The sequence below is a fragment of the Aspergillus japonicus genome, assembly GCF_003184785.1.
Source record: "Aspergillus japonicus CBS 114.51 unplaced genomic scaffold BO86scaffold_10, whole genome shotgun sequence".
In the NCBI taxonomy this organism is placed as follows: domain Eukaryota; kingdom Fungi; phylum Ascomycota; class Eurotiomycetes; order Eurotiales; family Aspergillaceae; genus Aspergillus; species Aspergillus japonicus.
This window is the reverse complement of record NW_020291647.1, coordinates 364,632-382,466: the sequence shown is the minus strand read 5'-3', so window position 1 is coordinate 382,466 and position 17,835 is coordinate 364,632. Positions and strand designations below refer to the sequence as shown.

Genomic DNA, 17,835 nt, shown 5'->3' with positions numbered 1-17,835 from the left:
ATCCTAGAGATCAATTCTCCCTCTCTTTGAGTAGCTTAGAATGATTGAAATAAACCTGCGACAGAACCTATTCTCAGGTGTAGTATGATAGCGAGTTTCCTTCACGGTAAAGAGACGCGGTTGTTGTTCCCCTGTGACGTGACGTATCATTACTCCGGAGTGAAAGCGATAGCGAGCCCCCACTCTGACGACAAGCCCCGCAGACTTATTTATCTCAATGAATCGCCGAGCTTCCACTGCCCATGCAGACCTTCATCGTCCAGCTCGCTCGCGCATTATATTGTACAGCTACCAGAATCTCCAATACAGTCATTTCAAGTCCCTTCCATCGCACTTGGGACCTCTACAGTACACAACTTAAGACAATCTCAATCTGCGACCACACAATTCTCGGCGCAAACAAACAGTTCCAACCTTTGCATGGACGGGACCACGGTTATCGGTGCATTGTCCCAATAATCCAATCTGGTCAGATTCTCGCGTGTTTGTGTTAGTGTCCACAGAGTCTATTCCATCATGGAACAACAAGTCGATCGATTAGTCGACAAGATCTGGAGTGAGTGTTAACCCCGCAAGTCGGACGAACAAGCGGTGTCTTTTGTGTCCGACGGGCCCCAAAAGTCCTCGTCCTCCTTGGTAGCTAATGCCTCGAGCCACAGACAAATTCCAGTCCACACCGGACGATGCCCGCCTCCTGATTGCCGTCAGTGGGATTCCCGGGTCCGGAAAGACCGAGCTGGCGACGATGATGGCCAACCGCATCAACCAACGATACGCCGCGCAACATCCAGACTCACCGCTTATCGCAACCACCGTCCCGATGGACGGCTACCACCTCACACGGGCGCAGCTCGCCGCCATGCCTGATCCCGCGTACGCGGCTGCCCGCCGCGGCGCCGCGTTCACCTTCGACGGGGAAAAGTTCCTCAAGCTCGTGCGGGCGTTGCGGGAAGAGGTGACACCGCGGACACGAAGTCTGTACGCTCCGAGTTTTGACCACGCGGTCAAGGATCCCGTGGATGACGACATCACCATCCCGGCCACCTGCCGGGTCATCTTCTTCGAGGGCAACTACCTCAGTCTCAACAAGGAGCCGTGGAGGACGGCGGCAGAATTGATGGATGAGCTTTGGTTTGTGGAGGTCGACTTTGAGGTCGCTCGGAGAAGGTTAATTCGGAGGCACGTCAAGGCGGGCATCGCGAGGGATGAAGCCGATGCAGATAAACGAGTGACGGAGAACGACCTGATTAATGGGAAAGAGATCGTGGATTGCAGGATGGACCTGCAGGAAATCATTAATAGTGAATTTGACCCTGCGTGGGAGAGGTAGCGCAAGGGGTTTTGAGGGGCATAGAACCATGATCACCAGACTGATTAGAGGCTTATGGACTGTCCTAATCTCATACGGTGATTCGCATCACGAGATGAAAGCTAAAGCTTCATATACATACTTTGCTTTTTCTCAGATGTTTGCGCAATCGCGGGGTGTTGATCTCCCGCTGTCTTTTCCGATAGACTAGCTACGAATGTATCCACTGATGTTATTGATTAGAGTGTGATCTAGAACTTGCTCCATGCTTGTATATCAGCCCGATTCGGGATGGTTGGCGGTAGCACCTACGAGACAGGAAAGTGAACTGTGCCCACCAGAAGAGGTTCGTCCAAGGGCTGCGCTTGATCCTAACCGACAATACCGCAACAACACTGTGCCCGGCTTATCTAAAGGATAACTTCATAGCTCAGATTGATTTAAATCGAGGGTACAAGACATGTGATAGTTTGATTAGCCCATATAGCTCGAAAACGTAGTACAAATAGAATCAACGTTGCTCTGGGACTTGCTGTAGGCACGTGTGGACGGTCTTTCTCCATATTAGTTATGACTCAGTAGGAGGCAGTTGGAGTTGTTTGTAAGATATGTCTGTGGCGACTACGTCACTTTCGCCAGATGTTTCCACAATCAACTTTGCGTCATTTATTGTTGACTTTGGGCTCTTGAATATTGTATTCAAGTACCTGTTGGACAGAGGCTCCTCAAAAAAGTAGCCTAACCCAAGAGTGGTCGGTGAACGGCAGCACAAAGAGGGGATGAATCTGGCCATATAGGCCCTGAATACACGGAGGATATAATCCGCTCAAGATACTAAGCTCTATAATAATGCCATAGACTGTAGCTACTTACTCTGAGTCGACTCATCCTGTCCGCACGAAGTGACGAGGAAAGCTTGCGCTATCATTACCAAGACAGCAGAGTGCCTAACCTGCCCGATTCTATGTATGTAATTCAGACTGATCAAAAGCCGCTACACAGCGCTAGACAAGTTCTGTAGGACTTCCATTCAGAAAAAGTTCATTGCTCGATATGTCTATACCGAGGTTTCACAGATATTTGCCTACGGGTGTCAGCTTGAAAAAAGAGAATGTTGATCTTGGTGCCCAAAGAAGTCTGACATGAAGAGAACGAATTCTTGTCTCAGAAGTCATATGTAATTCTAAGGATTATCTTCGTTCCTAGCTAGTTACACTCAACGTTATACACAATATGCCCATACTAGTTAGAGCAATGAAGGGATACCGTGGTTCAACGTACCCACAATTGTTACGAGCCCACAATCCGCAGCTTAAGGATATATTCACCTTTGCGGTTATTCAGGAACCGAGCAACGTTCGCCAGTGCTTAATACTAGGTTAAGTGGCAATCATGATTCTTGATTGAAGCTGAGCCGGCAATGGGTTCCTGGTGGTTAGCCTTACTTGTCCTAGTGGTTCCACTGCTGGACTGAGCCCTTGCGGCAGCTAACCGCTTCAGTCCTAGTAATGTATGACCCCAGTCTTGTGGCCGATCGACGGGGTCAATTCTGTAACCAGGAATGGGGGGGTCGTTATTCCCTGTTGAACTTGGGGAATTCTTGACCTCTGAATTCCTCATTCTCGATGTCTTCGGGTCTCATCACCAGACACCTCAGCATCACTATCAGTCGCTCCTTCAGATCCTAACACACCTTTTTTTTCCTGTTTTAAATTTTGTCCCTGAAAACCACCTCCTATCCATGTCTCCTCCCCTACTAAACCCGGCCTCCGTCTTGAAGTATTGATCGACTGCTGAATAGTGTTACTCGAAACACGCTCGAGATGTTGCTCTTCAAGCCCGCTTTTTGCGCTGTTTACGTCTTCGTTTGGGCCTTCAGTAGCCTTGTCGCTGCTGTTCCAACCCGTGATTGTCTTCTGTTTGCTGTAGGGTAAGTGTGCCCAGCACGAGTAGTATCCCTGATACTTGTTGATTTTGCTGGGAGATCACCGTGGAGTACCTGCTAACAATCCGAATGTAGCTCTCAGTCCATTCCGGACGACCTCCAGACCATATGTGTCACCAATGGCAAGCAAATCAAGAATAAAATCTCAAACCTCTGCGGTGACGATACCAAAGTGGCTATGCAGCAGTTCTCTGACATATGTGCATCAGCTGGATACAAAGGTGGTATGTTAGCTGAGAACTTGTCGCGTAGTCATATACTGGATCCACTGACTTGAGAGTAGTGAACGACATATTTACCATTTCTGGTGTCTCATCATCCACGGCTGTTGCCAACCCCACAAGAACCAGTTCTAGCATTGCGACCCCAACCGGCCCGTCTAGCATTATATTAGGGCCCAGTTCGAGCCCAACTCCCAGCTCCAGTCCTAGCCCATCACCAAGTGCTCATCCCAGCGGGATAATTTCAGCCGGTTCGTCAGACCGTCATGTTCCTGCTGCAGCATTCGCAGCTGTTGTTTTCTTTGGAGTCGCGGCGGCACTGTAGTCTTTCTCAGCTGCTGCTGCCAACTCCAGATTTATTGTTTCTAGGTCTCGACCTTGTTATTATATGTTTGAGCCTAAGACCTTGTATCATACTTTACCGTAGACTTGGGATGTACCCGGATTTTGATTTGATTTGTATTTGTTACTCGATGGTGCAAACCAACCTCGGTGTCCTGAATGGGAATTCCAAGGAACCCGATGGATGCCGACGGAGAAATCTTCTAAGCTAGCCTCCCATCATCTTACCAAGCAGTGCGGCGGTCTAGCTTTGGTGGGGTACTATGTAAATTGATTAGATCGTTTGGTACTATTGAAACGCGAAGCTGATTTGTAAGACCCAGTCGGCTCTTCCAGGTCAACGTGGCGTGTGAAACCCAACAACAGCACGTGACTTGAGGGCGTCGCGCGTCTCCGGCAGCCGGAGCAAAAAGAACTTTTACTGTACTAGGCTTGCTAGCGCCAATGCAAGGGCCGCCCATTTAGCTCAAACACGAAAATTCGCGTTGATTTCCACCAGCAACGCGTTTGCCCCGGCGACGTCAAATATCTACCACTCTCGCTGCCCCTCCCTCTTTCTCTTTCTTCTCATCCTCCACAAGCTCCTGTCTTCAGGTCCGTTTTCTTTTTTTCTCTTTTTGCTTTACGAAAATTATCATCTTCACGCCTCTTGACATACGATTCACTGATCTTTTCTTTCTGTAATTCCACTTACCTTCTTATACCCTTCCTGTCATAATCTTCGGTTCCACGCATTCCCCAGCCATTCCCTGTCATTCAAAATGTTTGTCTACAAGAGAGGTGAGCATCAAGCCCTACACCGTCAATCCATCGCGTCATAGAGCACTGTTTTGCATTCAAATCCGTTTCGAAACGTTCCTGTTGGAGTCCGTTGCCACCCGTGTTGCAGATTTTGCTAACGTCACGTTGAACCACAGACGGACGCAAAGAACGCGTGCAGTTCGACAAGATCACCGCTCGTGTGTCGAGGCTCTGTTATGGGCTCGATCCTGAGCATGTCGACGCTGCTGCTATCACTCAGAAGGTCATCTCTGGTGTCTACCAGGGTGTCACCACCGTCGAACTCGATAACCTGGTATGTGAAGATCACTCAGTGCTTGACAATCGAGTTCTGACCTTGCTTGCAGGCCGCCGAGACTGCCGCGTACATGACCGTCACACATCCCGATTACGCTATCCTCGCTGCTCGTATAGCAGTTTCCAACCTTCACAAGCAAACCAAGAAGCAATTCTCGCTGGTCATCTCTGACCTCTACCACTATGTCAACCCCAAGAACAACACTCCCGCCCCCATGATTTCCAAGGAGACGTACGAATTGGTCATGAAGCACGCCGATGAGCTCAACTCGGCTATTGTTTATGACCGTGATTTCAACTACAACTTCTTCGGCTTCAAGACTCTTGAACGGTCATACCTCCTGCGGATCAATGGAAAGGTTGCAGAGCGCCCTCAGCACCTGTTGATGCGTGTGTCCGTCGGTATTCACGGCAACGACATCGAGAAGGCCATCGAGACCTACCATCTCATGTCTCAGAAGTTCTTCACGCACGCTTCCCCGACTCTGTTCAATGCTGGTACTCCCCAGCCTCAGCTTGCCTCATGCTTCCTCGTCGATATGAAGGAGGATAGCATTGATGGTATCTATGACACACTTAAGACCTGTGCCATGATCTCCAAGACCGCTGGTGGTATCGGTCTGAACGTCCACCGCATTCGTGCCACAGGCTCCTATATTGGTGGAACCAACGGTACCTCTAATGGTCTGGTTCCCATGCTGCGGGTCTTCAACAACACTGCCAGATACGTTGATCAGGGAGGTAACAAGCGTCCTGGTGCTTTTGCCATCTACCTGGAGCCCTGGCACTCGGATGTCTTCGAGTTCCTGGACCTCCGTAAGAACCATGGTAAGGAGGAAGTCAGAGCTCGTGACCTGTTCTATGCCCTGTGGACCCCCGATCTGTTCATGAAGCGTGTTGAGTCCAACGGTGACTGGACTCTGTTCTGTCCCAACGAGGCTCCTGGTTTGGCCGATGTCTACGGCGACGAGTTCGATGCTCTTTATGAGAAGTGAGTTTCTTGTTTTGAGCCTATTTGCTAGCCAGTTCTAACAGGATTACAGGTACGAGAAGGAAGGTCGCGGCCGCAAGACCATCAAGGCGCAGAAGCTCTGGTATGCTATCTTGGAAGCTCAGACTGAGACTGGCAACCCCTTCATGCTTTACAAGGATGCTTGCAACAAGAAGAGCAACCAGAAGAACTTGGGAACCATCCGCAGCTCCAACCTTTGCACTGAGATCATTGAATACAGCGCTCCCGATGAGGTTGCTGTCTGTAACCTGGCTTCTCTTGCCCTCCCTACTTTCGTTGATGCCGCTCGCGGCGAATACGACTTCGGCAAGCTTCATGAAGTCGTGCAGGTCTTGGTCCGTAACTTGAACAAGATCATTGACATCAACTACTACCCTGTCCCTGAGGCCAAGAAGAGCAACTTCCGCCACCGTCCCATCGCTCTTGGTGTCAACGGTCTGGCTGATGCTTTCCTCGCCTTGCGTCTGCCCTTTGACTCGGCCGAGGCTAGACAGCTCAACATTCAGATCTTTGAGACCATCTACCACGGTGCTCTGACTGCCTCCTCTGAGTTGGCTAAGCTGCACGGTCCCTACGAGACTTACGAGGGTTCTCCCGTGTCTCAGGGTATCCTCCAGTACGACATGTGGGACCGCACCCCCACCGATCTATGGGACTGGGACGCTCTCAAGGCCAAGATTGCGCAGACCGGTGTCCGCAACAGTTTGTTGGTTGCCCCCATGCCTACTGCTAGCACCAGTCAGATCCTGGGCTTCAACGAGTGCTTCGAGCCCTACACCTCGAACATCTACTCTCGTCGTGTCCTGGCGGGTGAGTTCCAGGTGGTCAACCCTTGGTTGCTCAAGGACTTGGTAGACCTCGGTCTGTGGTCCGACAACATGAAGAACCGCATCATCGCCGACGGCGGCTCCGTCCAGAACATCCCCAACATTCCCGCCGATATCAAGGCTCTCTACAAGACTGTTTGGGAGATCTCGCAGCGCAACATCTTGCAGATGGCTGCTGACCGTGGTGCCTTCATTGACCAATCCCAATCCCTCAACATCCACTTGAAGGAGCCCACCATGGGCAAGATCACCAGCATGCACTTCGCTGGCTGGAAGATGGGTCTTAAGACCGGTATGTACTACCTGCGGACTATGGCGGCTTCGGCCCCCATCCAGTTCACGGTGGATCAGGAGCAGCTCAAGGTTGAGGACACCAACGTCGCTCGTGCCAACCCCTCTTACAAGAAGCGTGCTACTGGTGTTGTCTCCTCCACTTACTCTGCCGTGCCTCGCGGTCAGAGCCAAACCAATGGACACAGCGAGGACGTCAACAACGGTGCTGACAGCCCTCGTGCTCTCGCTGCCGATGCCACTTCCCGTAGCAACGAGGATGAGGCCGAGGGACCTCAGGAGGAGGATTCCGAGAAGACGAGCGAGGAGCGCGAGAATGATATCTACTCCCAAGCGGTGCTTCAGTGCAGCATCGAGAACAAGGAGGCCTGCATCATGTGCCAGGGTTAAGGCAACAAACGATGAAGGTTATAATGCGGTCGGCGTCTTGCTTTGGGACATTTGTGTGTAATTATACTACGGGTTTGATGGACATGGATTTTTTTTACCTTGTGGGCTTTCAAATGTATTTACGGGCTTTAGTGGTTTTCTTTTCGTGTTTGACATTGACATTGATGGCTTATGGCGATGATCTTGATATACATAGATAACAATTTACTTCTACTTTCTATCTCCGGTGTTTTGAACATTCCCCGTTATATTGTTTAACTATGAATTGGTTTCTGAGTGATGCTTATTTTGTGGATTCGGTCGAGAGGCTTAATTGTGGTTAGATTTCTATGTTCTAGGTTATGGACTGTGCTTACTGTCTTCGACAGGTCGGATATCTCTGGCTGAGACAGAGCCGTGGTTGGTCCGGGAGATTCTGGTGTCATTCGCGGCGGGGATGCACATGTTCGACTCTTTTGTGGGGTAGGAATTGTGGAATTGAAGATACGTTGTTTGAGAAGGAGTAATTTGGTGGGTTGGTAAGGTCAGGAAGATATACGGTACAGGTATCGTAAGCTACAGTAGCTGCAAGTGTCGTGATGAATGCGGGTTGTACAGTACACAGATACTATATAGTGCAGTGCGTACCCAGACTAGTATGACAGATTGTAAGTCAAGGCACCGCTCAACCCAAGTCTCCGCCTAGATACTCCATACGTCGTGTAGCCCCCCTAGTCATGCTTCTGAAACAGATAAGCCAGCGGAATATACAGCAAAACGCAGACCAGGACGTATTTGATCAGGTGATTGACCAGCAGGACGTAGAAGGTCGAGGCGGACACCGGATAGTTGACCTGCGTACTCGTGCCCGTCGCTCTGTTCTGCCGGACCACCAGGCGGCTGATCGATTTCCATCGGTCTTCGCCCACGGGGCCGTTGATCTGCAGGGCTTGCTGCTGCGTGAGGTTGTTCTCGATGATCCGCTCCATGTTGCTGCTGCTGCTGCTGCTGCTGCTGCTGGGGCCCGGTGGCCCCATCACCGCGGCCACCTCTTCCCGGCTCAGGGGGATCTCGCGTCTAGCATCCGCCTCATCACCAGGGACCAAGCTCCCAATCTTCAACCCCCGGCCATCCCCCAGCACCTCCCGAATATGCCGGTCCACGCGCTGGATGACCTCGGTGTTCGCGGCGAGGGTGTTGTCCGTCGTCCGCACCAGACCGACCCCGGCCACCTGGATCAAGACGGTCATGTCGGCCTTGGCCCGGTCGATCTGGTCGACGAGCGCCGACAGCGCCCTCTCGTCCCTGGAGCCCTGCGTGAGCTGGTGGAAGAACTGCCGCGCCGCGCTCTTGCTGTTGTCTTCGCAAGACAGGCGCCGCAGCAGATCGACCAGCTTCTGCACCAGCGCCTCCGTCCGCACCAGCTGCGCGGAGATCTCGGCCGTCTGGAGGTCGGGCTCGTCCGCGACCACCTGGATGATGCTCTTGGCGCGGCGGAGCTCCTCCGCGTACCCCGCGAGGAAGCTGCTGTGCTCCTTCTGGCGCTTGTAGGCGTCGTGCAGCTGGCCGATGAGGCTGATCGAGGCCTCGATCAGGGAGAGGACGGACACGGCGACTTCGAGTCCGGACTGCGGTTGGGGGTTCCCATGACGGTTAGAGCGCGGTCGGGCGGTATCCTTTCGGGATGCACATACCATCGTCGATAATCACGGCTTGTTAGGGGCGTACTTGAATGCTGTTAGGGCTGGAAGAGTGATTGCTGCTAAGAGATATATAAAAGACAAGCGGACCGCTGCAATGATTGTTCAAAACACCTGCTCATGCTCGGTGACAGCACATGAAAACACCCGCATTTTATATCCATTGTATGTACTATACATCGATGGAAATTGACATCCCAAGGCTACGATGCCGTTCGTCAACTGTTCGTAGACGGAGCGCCAAAGCATACCGGGCTTGTTGATCACGTAGGAATAGCCGCGCGCACTACTTTCCGGACTCCGGCGAATGAAGGACTTTGTTGCTGGTCTGTGACTATAACAGGTACCTGGTATGCACTAAGAGCCACTACTGGAGGTAGGGTGGGATGGCCCGGCGCTTCGGATCGCGCCCAGAGACGAGACGGACCGGCGGCGCCTAACGCTGGTATCCGGCCGTCTCGCCGTCCACCTCAACCACACACCTCAGAACCTGCCCCGGAATGCTTAACTCGAACTATCTTCGGCTGGTGCAGCCAATGGAATATGGGGAGTGCATTTGTTACGTGTGAAGGTGGACAACGTTAGGCCTGGAAGACGGGGGTTATAACCATCACTTACTCCGCACCCAGCTTCGAGATGAGTGATTCTGTATGCAATCTGGAGCTCGCTGTAGTTCAACATGGGCGTCTCATTACTCAAGATATAGCTATATGGGCTCACCAGAGGGCTATTTAGCCAACCTCTTCGAGCCGAGCTGTTAAGTAAGCTGGAACACACTTTCAAGCGCGCCTCGAAGTCATGAGACCCGCTCTGGGCCACAGACCGGAACATGCAATCTTCGAGTAGATCCTGTCAGCATGGTATTCCTGCCGTTGAGATTATACAGAGCCAAGTAGATGTGCGTAAGGGAAGGTATTCTCCCAAGAGTTCCAAGCATGTACCAGGAACGACAGAAGCGACCTCGAGTATGCGCGCTGGATTGTTGGACATCTTACACGTTCAAGGAGTCCTGCTTAGCTGGGATACCAATCCACGTGGAAGAGAAACACTTCCTGTAGTCAACAGAAGCCGATAGAAGTCCGCTAGTGAAATTCAACAAGTACCTCCGCATCGACTGTGCCACTTCCTGCGTTGGGCAGAATCTCTCATCTAGTCCACCTAGTCCCGACGTTGGTGTCAGCTCAATCCCACCGCACAACCAAGATCCTCACGGGGGCCAACTGTCGCTGCAACCCTCTAATCTCGCCTGTCATGGAATGGGCCGGGCCGTTGTCTATCATGGATAGAGGTGTCCGTTTCCCCCCGAAGGGAAGCGGAAATTGATGAGCGCGATGCTTGTGTAGCCTTGCCCCCTGTGACGGTGAACAATGCTGATGGCATCCAATGGGAGTGTTTGCGGCATCCCGTCTCTCTGTTGTATGGATATTCCCTGTTTATCGGGATGTAGTCAGAGGGGACCTGAACTCGATTCGGACAGCAGCTCCGGTTTCCATCAGCGCCCAGGCCAACTTCCTTGAAGTCCCCGGTGCTGAGACGGCCGTTGGTCGTACGTGCGCAGGTACGGATTGTTGGCTGGCATCCCGGGTTCATGTTTGTTGTGTAAATATAGACAGCTGAGTCGAGCGCAGCAGGCAGCCTAAGGATTCAGCCGGGATTTTCCGCTTGGTGGTTGGGAGACTACCGTGGCCAACAGCTATAGCTTCAGGCCGGGTGTTGGCACTAGGCGGTTCAGAAGCTGTCTAGCTGGGTGAAGGATCTCATCTCGAGATCGAAGGATGAAAAGTCAGTTAGCTCTTTCCTGGAGACGAGATGGTCAGGTACCATCTAACCCAATCTCTGGAGGTAAGGGAAGGGGGGGGGGGTCGGTTGTAGCATCTCGTGGGGGCTAGTCGTTTGAGCTCCCGTTTGAGCGGTGTTGGATGAATGATGACGGTGATGCGATGCTGCGAATGTACTGGTGGAAAACTGTACATACACACATAGCACAGAAGCGAGGTACTGTACAGTACCCCATACACTTGCTGCAAACAGGGCTACGCTGTCGTACAGTACAGGAACAAAGAGACCTGACCTGGCCGGATGATTCAATCCCCCGCCCTAAGCGAGGAGACAGCCCGACGGGCAGATAAACAGACAGCCGGGGAATGCGGGAGATGTCGGCCATGCTGCAGTTTCACCCTCTCTCGGGTCGGAGGAATTGTGCGGTGTGAATGACTACAGGGTGGGAATCGATGGAATATGCTCCGATGAGGAGAGGGAGGGAGTGAGGGGGCGCCGAGAATGCTCTGCAGATGCGATACATGTCATGGGCGGAGGCGGGCTTGATGTCACGGTGCAGGTTTCTGGATTGTTGATTCTCAATTGATCGGTAGAATAGATCTGTGTACTGTAGGCGTAGACTGTAGAGTCGCTGTAGGACTCATACCTACGGAGTATGTACAGGACTAAGAATGCAATGGATTGATAATCGCATCACGTCTTTCTTGACCGGTCGGGATCACAGATCCATCCATCAGGGATCAGGGTCTGGACCGAGCGCTGGGTGTTTGTGTCCGTTGACTCCATCAGCCCATGTGGCGTCTCATACAGTCAAACTCCATTGCCAAGTTTCGTATTCCCACACACACACACACACACACACACACACACACACACACAAACATGAAAGAATGGAAAGAATCCGCAGTGGATAATTACATCGACACTGTCTTGTCCACCGGTCTAGACTAGATCAATGTGAAGGCGACTGCATCCCCTCCAATCGGCCTTACTGGAAGGTCCGACACAACCAAAAATTTTCGCAGTGGGGCAGAGATGAGGGCAAGGCAAAAAGCACTCAGAAGAGGGGAAGATGCAGCCCTGGACAGATGAAAGCCCCCCAAGAAGAGGGGAAAGCATCCGCAATTGGACTCATCTGGCCGCCGTACTGGTCGCGCTGCCCGCCCTCACTGGCTGCGCGCTGCGATGGAGTCCCCAAGACTCGGAGGGTCGCGGACACGTCGACACCGCACGGTCGACGCCTCCATAGGCTACGTTCCTGAGATGGTGAAATCTACCAGGATCCAGGATCCAGGATCCATCCATGCTGTTTTTTTTTTTTTGCCACCAAGTGAGAGGGGGAGGAGGAGAAAAAAAAAAGGTTTAGTCATGAAAGGCAGGATTGAAAGAGGTCGATAGCAGAGGGTGTCTCAAATGATACGTTCAGGGGAAGATGTGTCGGACGAATGTTTGTTGTTTTCTTTTCTTAGCTGTTTTTCTTGGATTTGATTTTATTTTTATTTTGACTTTGTGAAGTCTTTGGACTGAGGCTCAATCCCAATAATCGTAATTTGTGCATGCCGTCCCGTCAGGCACCGTTTCTAGTCAACTGGATGTGGCTTGTGGCTGAGTTGGATTTATTGGTTCTTGGTAATGAGAAGGGAGAGGGAGGGTGCACCATCATAATCAAGGGATCGCGATGGCTGATCGATGACGGGCCCTGGTGCCTGCAGAGAAGAAGAAAGAAGGAAACTGTACGGAGACTGTACTGTACAAGCCACAGCGCAGAAAAAGTCAATGGAGACCTAACAAATGCGGCGACCAGTCAGCACACTTAGTCGCCCTCCAAACCCGCCTGGCTGAGACACCGGCGTCAATCGAGGGCCCGCCAATCAGTCGATCCGTCGGCATTCAGGAACACGCTGAATGACTGTACCGTTCACGTCATTCTTCCTTTCTTCCTCCAAATGTCCAATACGAGGCGTGGCCATCGGGAAAACACATGTCGATGAGGTGGCAGACAAGCAATTATTGGTAGACGGGGAAGAGGGGGAAGGAGGAGGAGGAGGAGGAGGAGGAGGAGTCAAGAGCAGGGACGGTAAGTTTACCCTGGGAGAGACGGTGAGAAGAAGTGGGTAAAACAGACTGCACTGTACAGTACCTACTGAGTGGTAGGACAGTTCCAGTTCCTGAGGTACCCGTTGCCAAAAGTGTGGTGTTGACTTGTGACTGGTTCCGTGCCTGACCAGTTGATCGGGGCGTTCACGAGCTGGGCTGCTGCAGTGGATCCGACTCACTCTCTCGGTCAGGGCTGCGGGGGCCTGAACTGAACTCGGGCCAATCCTTCCTCCTTCCTGTTGGTTGGCTCTGCCAGGGACAACGCTTGTTATGGATGATTGGCACTCTCCCCGGGTTAGCTCCTTTTTTTTTGTATTCACTTTTTTACTTTTTACTGTGACGAGTCCGTATAATATTCACTCTTATAATTTCAATTCAATAATCAAAATGAAAAATGTTTAAAGTAAAAAATCGTTTTATTGTAGCCGAACACTAGTGCACTAACACCAGTTCGATTTCCGTAGACGGTCCCGGCCTTGACTGTCAGTCCCTCCCCCTCCTCCCACTCCCCCTCCATCCATACTTTATAAAGGGCTGCCCCTCTCGGTCTCTCCTCTCCTTCATTTCTCGCTTCTCAACCAGCAGCGTCTGTCGTTCCTTCTTTCACACCCACACTCCCTCGGGTTCGCTTTGCTATTGTACTGCAGTGCAGTCAGTCAGTCAGTCCTTATCTTCGAGATCCTCCAATTCCTCTGTCGACCAGAGTCAGCCAGTCCTTCGTCTAGATAGACATACCCTCAAGCAAGCAACCAAGCAACCAAGCAACCCGCTTTCTAGACTCCAAAAAAAAAAAAGAAAATCCACCAGATACCCCTCGTCAAACTCAACAATTCCAAAAGCAATGGCTCCCATCACCAAGTCTCTTGCCCTCGTTGGCTCCCTGCTTGCGGCTTTCGCCTCGGCCGCCCCTGTCGACAAGCGCGATCAGGTTGTGGAGATCGAGACCGTCACCTCGGTTGTCTGGACCACCGTCGACGTGACCACCACCGTCACTGTCGAGCCTACCTCCACCAACAACGCTGTGAACAAGGTCGCCGATCACACCCAGGCGCACCACAGCTCGCACCACAGCTCCTACACCACTTCTACAACAGCTGGATGGGAACAGCCCGCCTGGACCGCCCCCGCCGTGCCCTCCTTCACTTGGACCCCCGAGGTTCCTCAGTGGACCACCAGCGTCGCTACTTCGACCACTGAGCAGTGGCACGCCACCACCACCACTTCCTCCACCACTTCCACCACTTCGGCCTGGACCACCACCACCTCCTCCTCCTCCTCCTCTTCCACCTCCACCACCGCTGCTGCCGCTGCTACCACCAGTGCTAGCTCCAGCTCCGGCTCCAGCTCCTCTGGCGTTTGCTCCGAGTCCTCGCCCTGCAGCGGAGACATCACCTACTACGAGGTCGGTCTAGGATCCTGCGGTGAGACCAACACCGACAGCGAGCACGTCCTGGCCCTGTCGCACACCATCATGCAGAAGAGCTACTGTGGCAAGTCGGTGACCATCAACTACGGCGGCAAGACCGCTACCGGTACCATCGTCGACACCTGCATGGGTTGTGCCGAAGGCTCCATCGATCTGTCCTCGTCGCTGTTCCTCGAGCTGGCCGAACTGGGTGCCGGCCGTGTCAGCGGTGTCGACTGGTACATCCAGTAGATGTGTGAAGGAAACGTGATTTACGGATAGAATGATTACCCTGCTACAGCTTTTTTTTTTTTTCGTGTGCATATCTTTTTGTTGAGTTATCTGGGAGAATGGAACGAACCCGTCGCGGCGCGATGGCCTGAATAGATTGCCTTCTTTCTTCATCTTGTCCTTGGATCCAAGTAAAGTGTAGCGAGTAGGAGTAACTGGGGAATTGGGTTGGTACCAGTAGGACTTGATTGTGGAATAGACCCGTAGCCAACTTGGAAAGTCAACAAGTACTGCACCCATTCCGTATTCTAAGCTGCCGTGCCTCCCCCACCGTGTATTCATTCCTTGCACGACTACAATCCCACCAGCCTACCCACTAGCCTTCCTACCTACCTATTCCATCATCCACTGCCCCGCCCACGCAAAGTCATCCCCATGCCCGCCCATGGTGACAAAACTCCCGGGACAGCCCTCCCACCCCTCCCCCTCGCGACCGTCCGGCCTACCCCTCAAGTAACAGATCTCCCTCCGCCGACACGCCCCAGAACACGGCTTCACCCAGTCTCCCCGCGTGCGTCGCGTCCACCACTCCTCGAACAGCGTCTCATTCCCCGCCATGCGCACCGTCAAATCATCCCAGAAACCCGGGGAAAGGGGCGGCGGGTTATCATCTGCCTCCTCCTCCTCCTCTTCCTCCATGCCAGTCCTATATACCTCGCGGGCCGAGTAGTACTTCCTCCACGTCAGCGCTCCCCCCCTTCCCCGCCCTTCTGGGTGGTATGCATCCGCATCGGCACCCTCCCGCACTGTCCCCATGGAACAGCTGGACCGACGAGGTACTCTGAAAGTCCGCCACGTAGACCGTATAATCCACGACCGTCCAGGTGGTAGGGTCGACGTCGTAGAGCCGGAAGGCCGGCCGGCCGTGTTCGGATGTCAGGCTGGGCGTGATGTAGTTGATGCCTATGGCTCCGCGGGTGCAGGTGGTGCTGGAGATGTGATTTGGGGGTAGGGGGCGGTAGTACACTTGGAAGAGATCCAGGTGTCGGTGGCCGGAGAAGATGGCGGCGATGGTGGCGCGGAAGCGCACGATGATCTGGCTCAGGGCGCAGGCGTAGCAAGGGAGGATGTGGCTGTCGCCCGGGGGTACGTGGGTGAGGAGCCAGACGCGCTGGTGGTGGATCTCGGCTTGGTGGAGTTCAGTGGTCAGCCATTCGAATTGGGAGACGGGGTCGGGGGTTGGTGGGGTCGTGTAGATGAGGGTGTTCAGGCGGTAGTAGAGGAGACTGTTGAGGGTGATTATCTTGAGTGTTGGGGTGTCAGTCTGGTGGTGGTGGTGGAGGATGCTGTAGTTGCCGTGGTTCTTGGGTTGGGGGACTGGTACTGGTGGTGATGGTGATGGTGATGGTGATGGGGGCCTCGGTTGCAGGGAGAGCCGGTTCGACCAGAAGCCGAAGAGGTCGTAGGCCCATTGCGGGTTGAAACTTGAAGGTTGCGTGGGAGACACCGGGTAGATGTTGATCGGAGAGGTGTCGTGGTTGCCGAGGGCGAGATAGACGGGTCCCTGGCGGTTGAGCGTCTGCAGCGCGGTATACGTGGTGTTGTAGTCGGCCTCGACGGACGCTCGACTGGTGAGCCAGAAACCGTGGGGCACGACGTCCCCGGTGAATAGGCTGAAGGCAAGCGGAGGCTGCAGGCCCTGCAGGACGGGCAATAAACTGTCCGTCAGCAGGCGAATGGGAGGATCGCATCGAGGATTGCCCCAGTCCCCGCAGGCGAAGAGCGTGCCGTTGGGCGCATTGCCCGCTGTATATGGCCGGCAGCACACGGGTGGGGAGCAGAGATAGCTGGCCCCCGGCGTGTAGAAGCGGTCAACGTGCGTGTCGCTGAGATGCGCCACGCGGACGGTTCGATTTTCACGACCCGTTAGATGGTTGACGCTCCGCGGCATGGGCTTGCTCGACGGTTCGGGTGGTAGGAGTCAGATTGAAATCGATCTCTGGCCACGGACACAGGCGACCCAAGCTAGCGCATCAACCGACTGGTCGCCGATCCAATCTGCAGCTGCTCGAGGATGTAAAAGACGCTGGGCGCTTGGGCGGCCGTGGTGCCCTGGCACACATCGGCATCGGCAATCTGGACTCGGCGATTTAGCGTGACAACAAAGACCAAAGACCAAAGATGATCGATCTACCTTGGCCTGCGTGCACACCTCAGTCAAGACGGCTCGCAGAACATCTGGGCCCTGATGCGCCACGGTCTTCAATGTGCCTAACAGGATCTGCATCCAATGTCAATACCTGGCCAGTCGGTCATCTCGGCTAGCGTTCCGCTCACCTCGCAGGTTGCACACGTCACAGCCTGCTGCAGCTCCCCCCAGACTCGGTCAACCCAGTAGTCGTGATCCTGACAGACAGCTAGAGCTGTCAGCAGGGTTGCAAGGATTATTGCAGCTTTCATGGTGAAGAGGGGGCCGTGCCGTTTCGTAGACGGAGAGATTGAAGCCACAGGTCGGTTCTTTATACAAGAGTTGTTTGTGCAGGATCGTTCATATGCCCCGGGTGAGTGTCGGGTCGAACTGGCTGATTTCATCCATAATAGAGGTTCTGGGACCATGTGCTAGCAGCAAGACCACCTAAGCGGAAGATCCTGGTTGATGAGCAGAGCATTGTCGACTGGGATTAGGGCTGGATGTAGGTGTGTATGTATGCATGCTATAGTTGTCAGCCGATGGCAGCGAAGATTGCGGGGGATAAAAGACCTCGCTAAACAAATCAAGCAATGGCCCCCATTCAACAAGAATACTGAAGTGGTATAGTGCCCCAATAGATCCCCATGCAGATAATCTATCACACCGTACTATTAAACATTAAACAGCCGATCGCTCAGGAACGATAACGGGTCTACTCCGTATCAATGTAAGAGATGCCACGCGAGGGGGTGAAGAGAAATAACATAGTTAACGTCGACGTCGTTCTCTCCCTCTCCCTCTCCCTCTTCTCTCATCCTTACCATTTTCTACTGTTTTGTGAGTGAAATCATTCCTTCGATTTGACAAAGGTGACTGTCGATCAACATTCAGTGCGATTGTTTTTAGCTTACTTAATTTGCCATATTGTATTTAATTTCCCCCTCTTTTTTTTCTTTTTTGTTTTTTTTTTTTTTTTCTTCTTTTTTTCCTGTGCTTAAATTAAATTGTCGAGTAAGCCTTCCAAGTTCCGTCCGGTGCC

The 17,835-nt window shown here is 52.9% G+C and overlaps 7 protein-coding genes across 7 annotated transcripts; 5 read left to right on the top strand and 2 right to left on the bottom strand.

Moving 5' to 3' along the window:
• Positions 1-218: 218 nt before the first annotated feature.
• On the top strand, positions 219-1,536 carry BO86DRAFT_446556 (kinase-related protein). The gene is made up of 2 exons (XM_025676529.1): positions 219-556; positions 660-1,536. The coding sequence occupies exons 1-2, from the start codon at positions 517-519 to the stop codon at positions 1,328-1,330; spliced, it is 711 nt and encodes a 236-aa protein (XP_025530010.1). The 5' UTR covers positions 219-516; the 3' UTR covers positions 1,331-1,536.
• Positions 1,537-2,977: 1,441 nt separating this feature from the next.
• Positions 2,978-3,800, top strand: BO86DRAFT_454571 (putative GPI anchored cell wall protein; the record flags this gene model as incomplete). The annotated part of the gene is made up of 3 exons (XM_025677065.1): positions 2,978-3,239; positions 3,330-3,478; positions 3,538-3,800. The coding sequence occupies exons 1-3, from the start codon at positions 3,133-3,135 to the stop codon at positions 3,798-3,800; spliced, it is 519 nt and encodes a 172-aa protein (XP_025530009.1). The 5' UTR covers positions 2,978-3,132.
• Positions 3,801-4,332: 532 nt separating this feature from the next.
• BO86DRAFT_357344 (ribonucleotide-diphosphate reductase subunit RNR1) lies at positions 4,333-7,633 on the top strand. The gene is made up of 4 exons (XM_025669699.1): positions 4,333-4,597; positions 4,735-4,892; positions 4,945-5,885; positions 5,938-7,633. The coding sequence occupies exons 1-4, from the start codon at positions 4,579-4,581 to the stop codon at positions 7,412-7,414; spliced, it is 2,595 nt and encodes an 864-aa protein (XP_025530008.1). The 5' UTR covers positions 4,333-4,578; the 3' UTR covers positions 7,415-7,633.
• A 491-nt stretch (positions 7,634-8,124) lies between these two features.
• BO86DRAFT_377322 (uncharacterized protein) lies at positions 8,125-9,090 on the bottom strand (the record flags this gene model as incomplete). The annotated part of the gene is made up of 2 exons (XM_025670583.1): positions 8,125-9,021; positions 9,088-9,090. 2 exons carry the CDS (start codon positions 9,088-9,090, stop codon positions 8,125-8,127), a joined length of 900 nt encoding a protein of 299 aa, XP_025530007.1.
• A 3,221-nt stretch (positions 9,091-12,311) lies between these two features.
• BO86DRAFT_387231 (uncharacterized protein) lies at positions 12,312-12,829 on the top strand. Its single transcript, XM_025671540.1, has one exon. The coding sequence runs from the start codon at positions 12,429-12,431 to the stop codon at positions 12,687-12,689; it is 261 nt and encodes an 86-aa protein (XP_025530006.1). The 5' UTR covers positions 12,312-12,428; the 3' UTR covers positions 12,690-12,829.
• A 572-nt stretch (positions 12,830-13,401) lies between these two features.
• BO86DRAFT_387230 (RlpA-like double-psi beta-barrel domain-containing protein) lies at positions 13,402-14,711 on the top strand. The gene has a single exon (XM_025671539.1). The coding sequence runs from the start codon at positions 13,811-13,813 to the stop codon at positions 14,624-14,626; it is 816 nt and encodes a 271-aa protein (XP_025530005.1). The 5' UTR covers positions 13,402-13,810; the 3' UTR covers positions 14,627-14,711.
• A 287-nt stretch (positions 14,712-14,998) lies between these two features.
• Positions 14,999-17,065, bottom strand: BO86DRAFT_408016 (PPN1 endopolyphosphatase family protein; the record flags this gene model as incomplete). Its single annotated transcript, XM_025674314.1, has 5 exons — positions 14,999-15,337; positions 15,435-16,563; positions 16,644-16,741; positions 16,800-16,886; positions 16,943-17,065. 5 exons carry the CDS (start codon positions 17,063-17,065, stop codon positions 14,999-15,001), a joined length of 1,776 nt encoding a protein of 591 aa, XP_025530004.1.
• Between the last annotated feature and the right edge of the window lie 770 nt (positions 17,066-17,835).

Excerpts from the sequence above, each read along its gene's own strand:
- BO86DRAFT_446556 (XM_025676529.1), top strand. The coding sequence starts at position 517 with ATGGAACAACAAGTCGATCGATTAGTCGACAAGATCTGGA. Across the intron at positions 557-659 it reads ATTAGTCGACAAGATCTGGA|ACAAATTCCAGTCCACACCG; the intron begins GTGAGTGTTAAC and ends CTCGAGCCACAG.
- BO86DRAFT_357344 (XM_025669699.1), top strand. Across the intron at positions 4,893-4,944 it reads CCGTCGAACTCGATAACCTG|GCCGCCGAGACTGCCGCGTA; the intron begins GTATGTGAAGAT and ends CCTTGCTTGCAG. Across the intron at positions 5,886-5,937 it reads TTCGATGCTCTTTATGAGAA|GTACGAGAAGGAAGGTCGCG; the intron begins GTGAGTTTCTTG and ends ACAGGATTACAG.
- BO86DRAFT_387230 (XM_025671539.1), top strand. The coding sequence starts at position 13,811 with ATGGCTCCCATCACCAAGTCTCTTGCCCTCGTTGGCTCCCTGCTTGCG.
- BO86DRAFT_387231 (XM_025671540.1), top strand. The coding sequence starts at position 12,429 with ATGCCGTCCCGTCAGGCACCGTTTCTAGTCAACTGGATGTGGCTTGTG.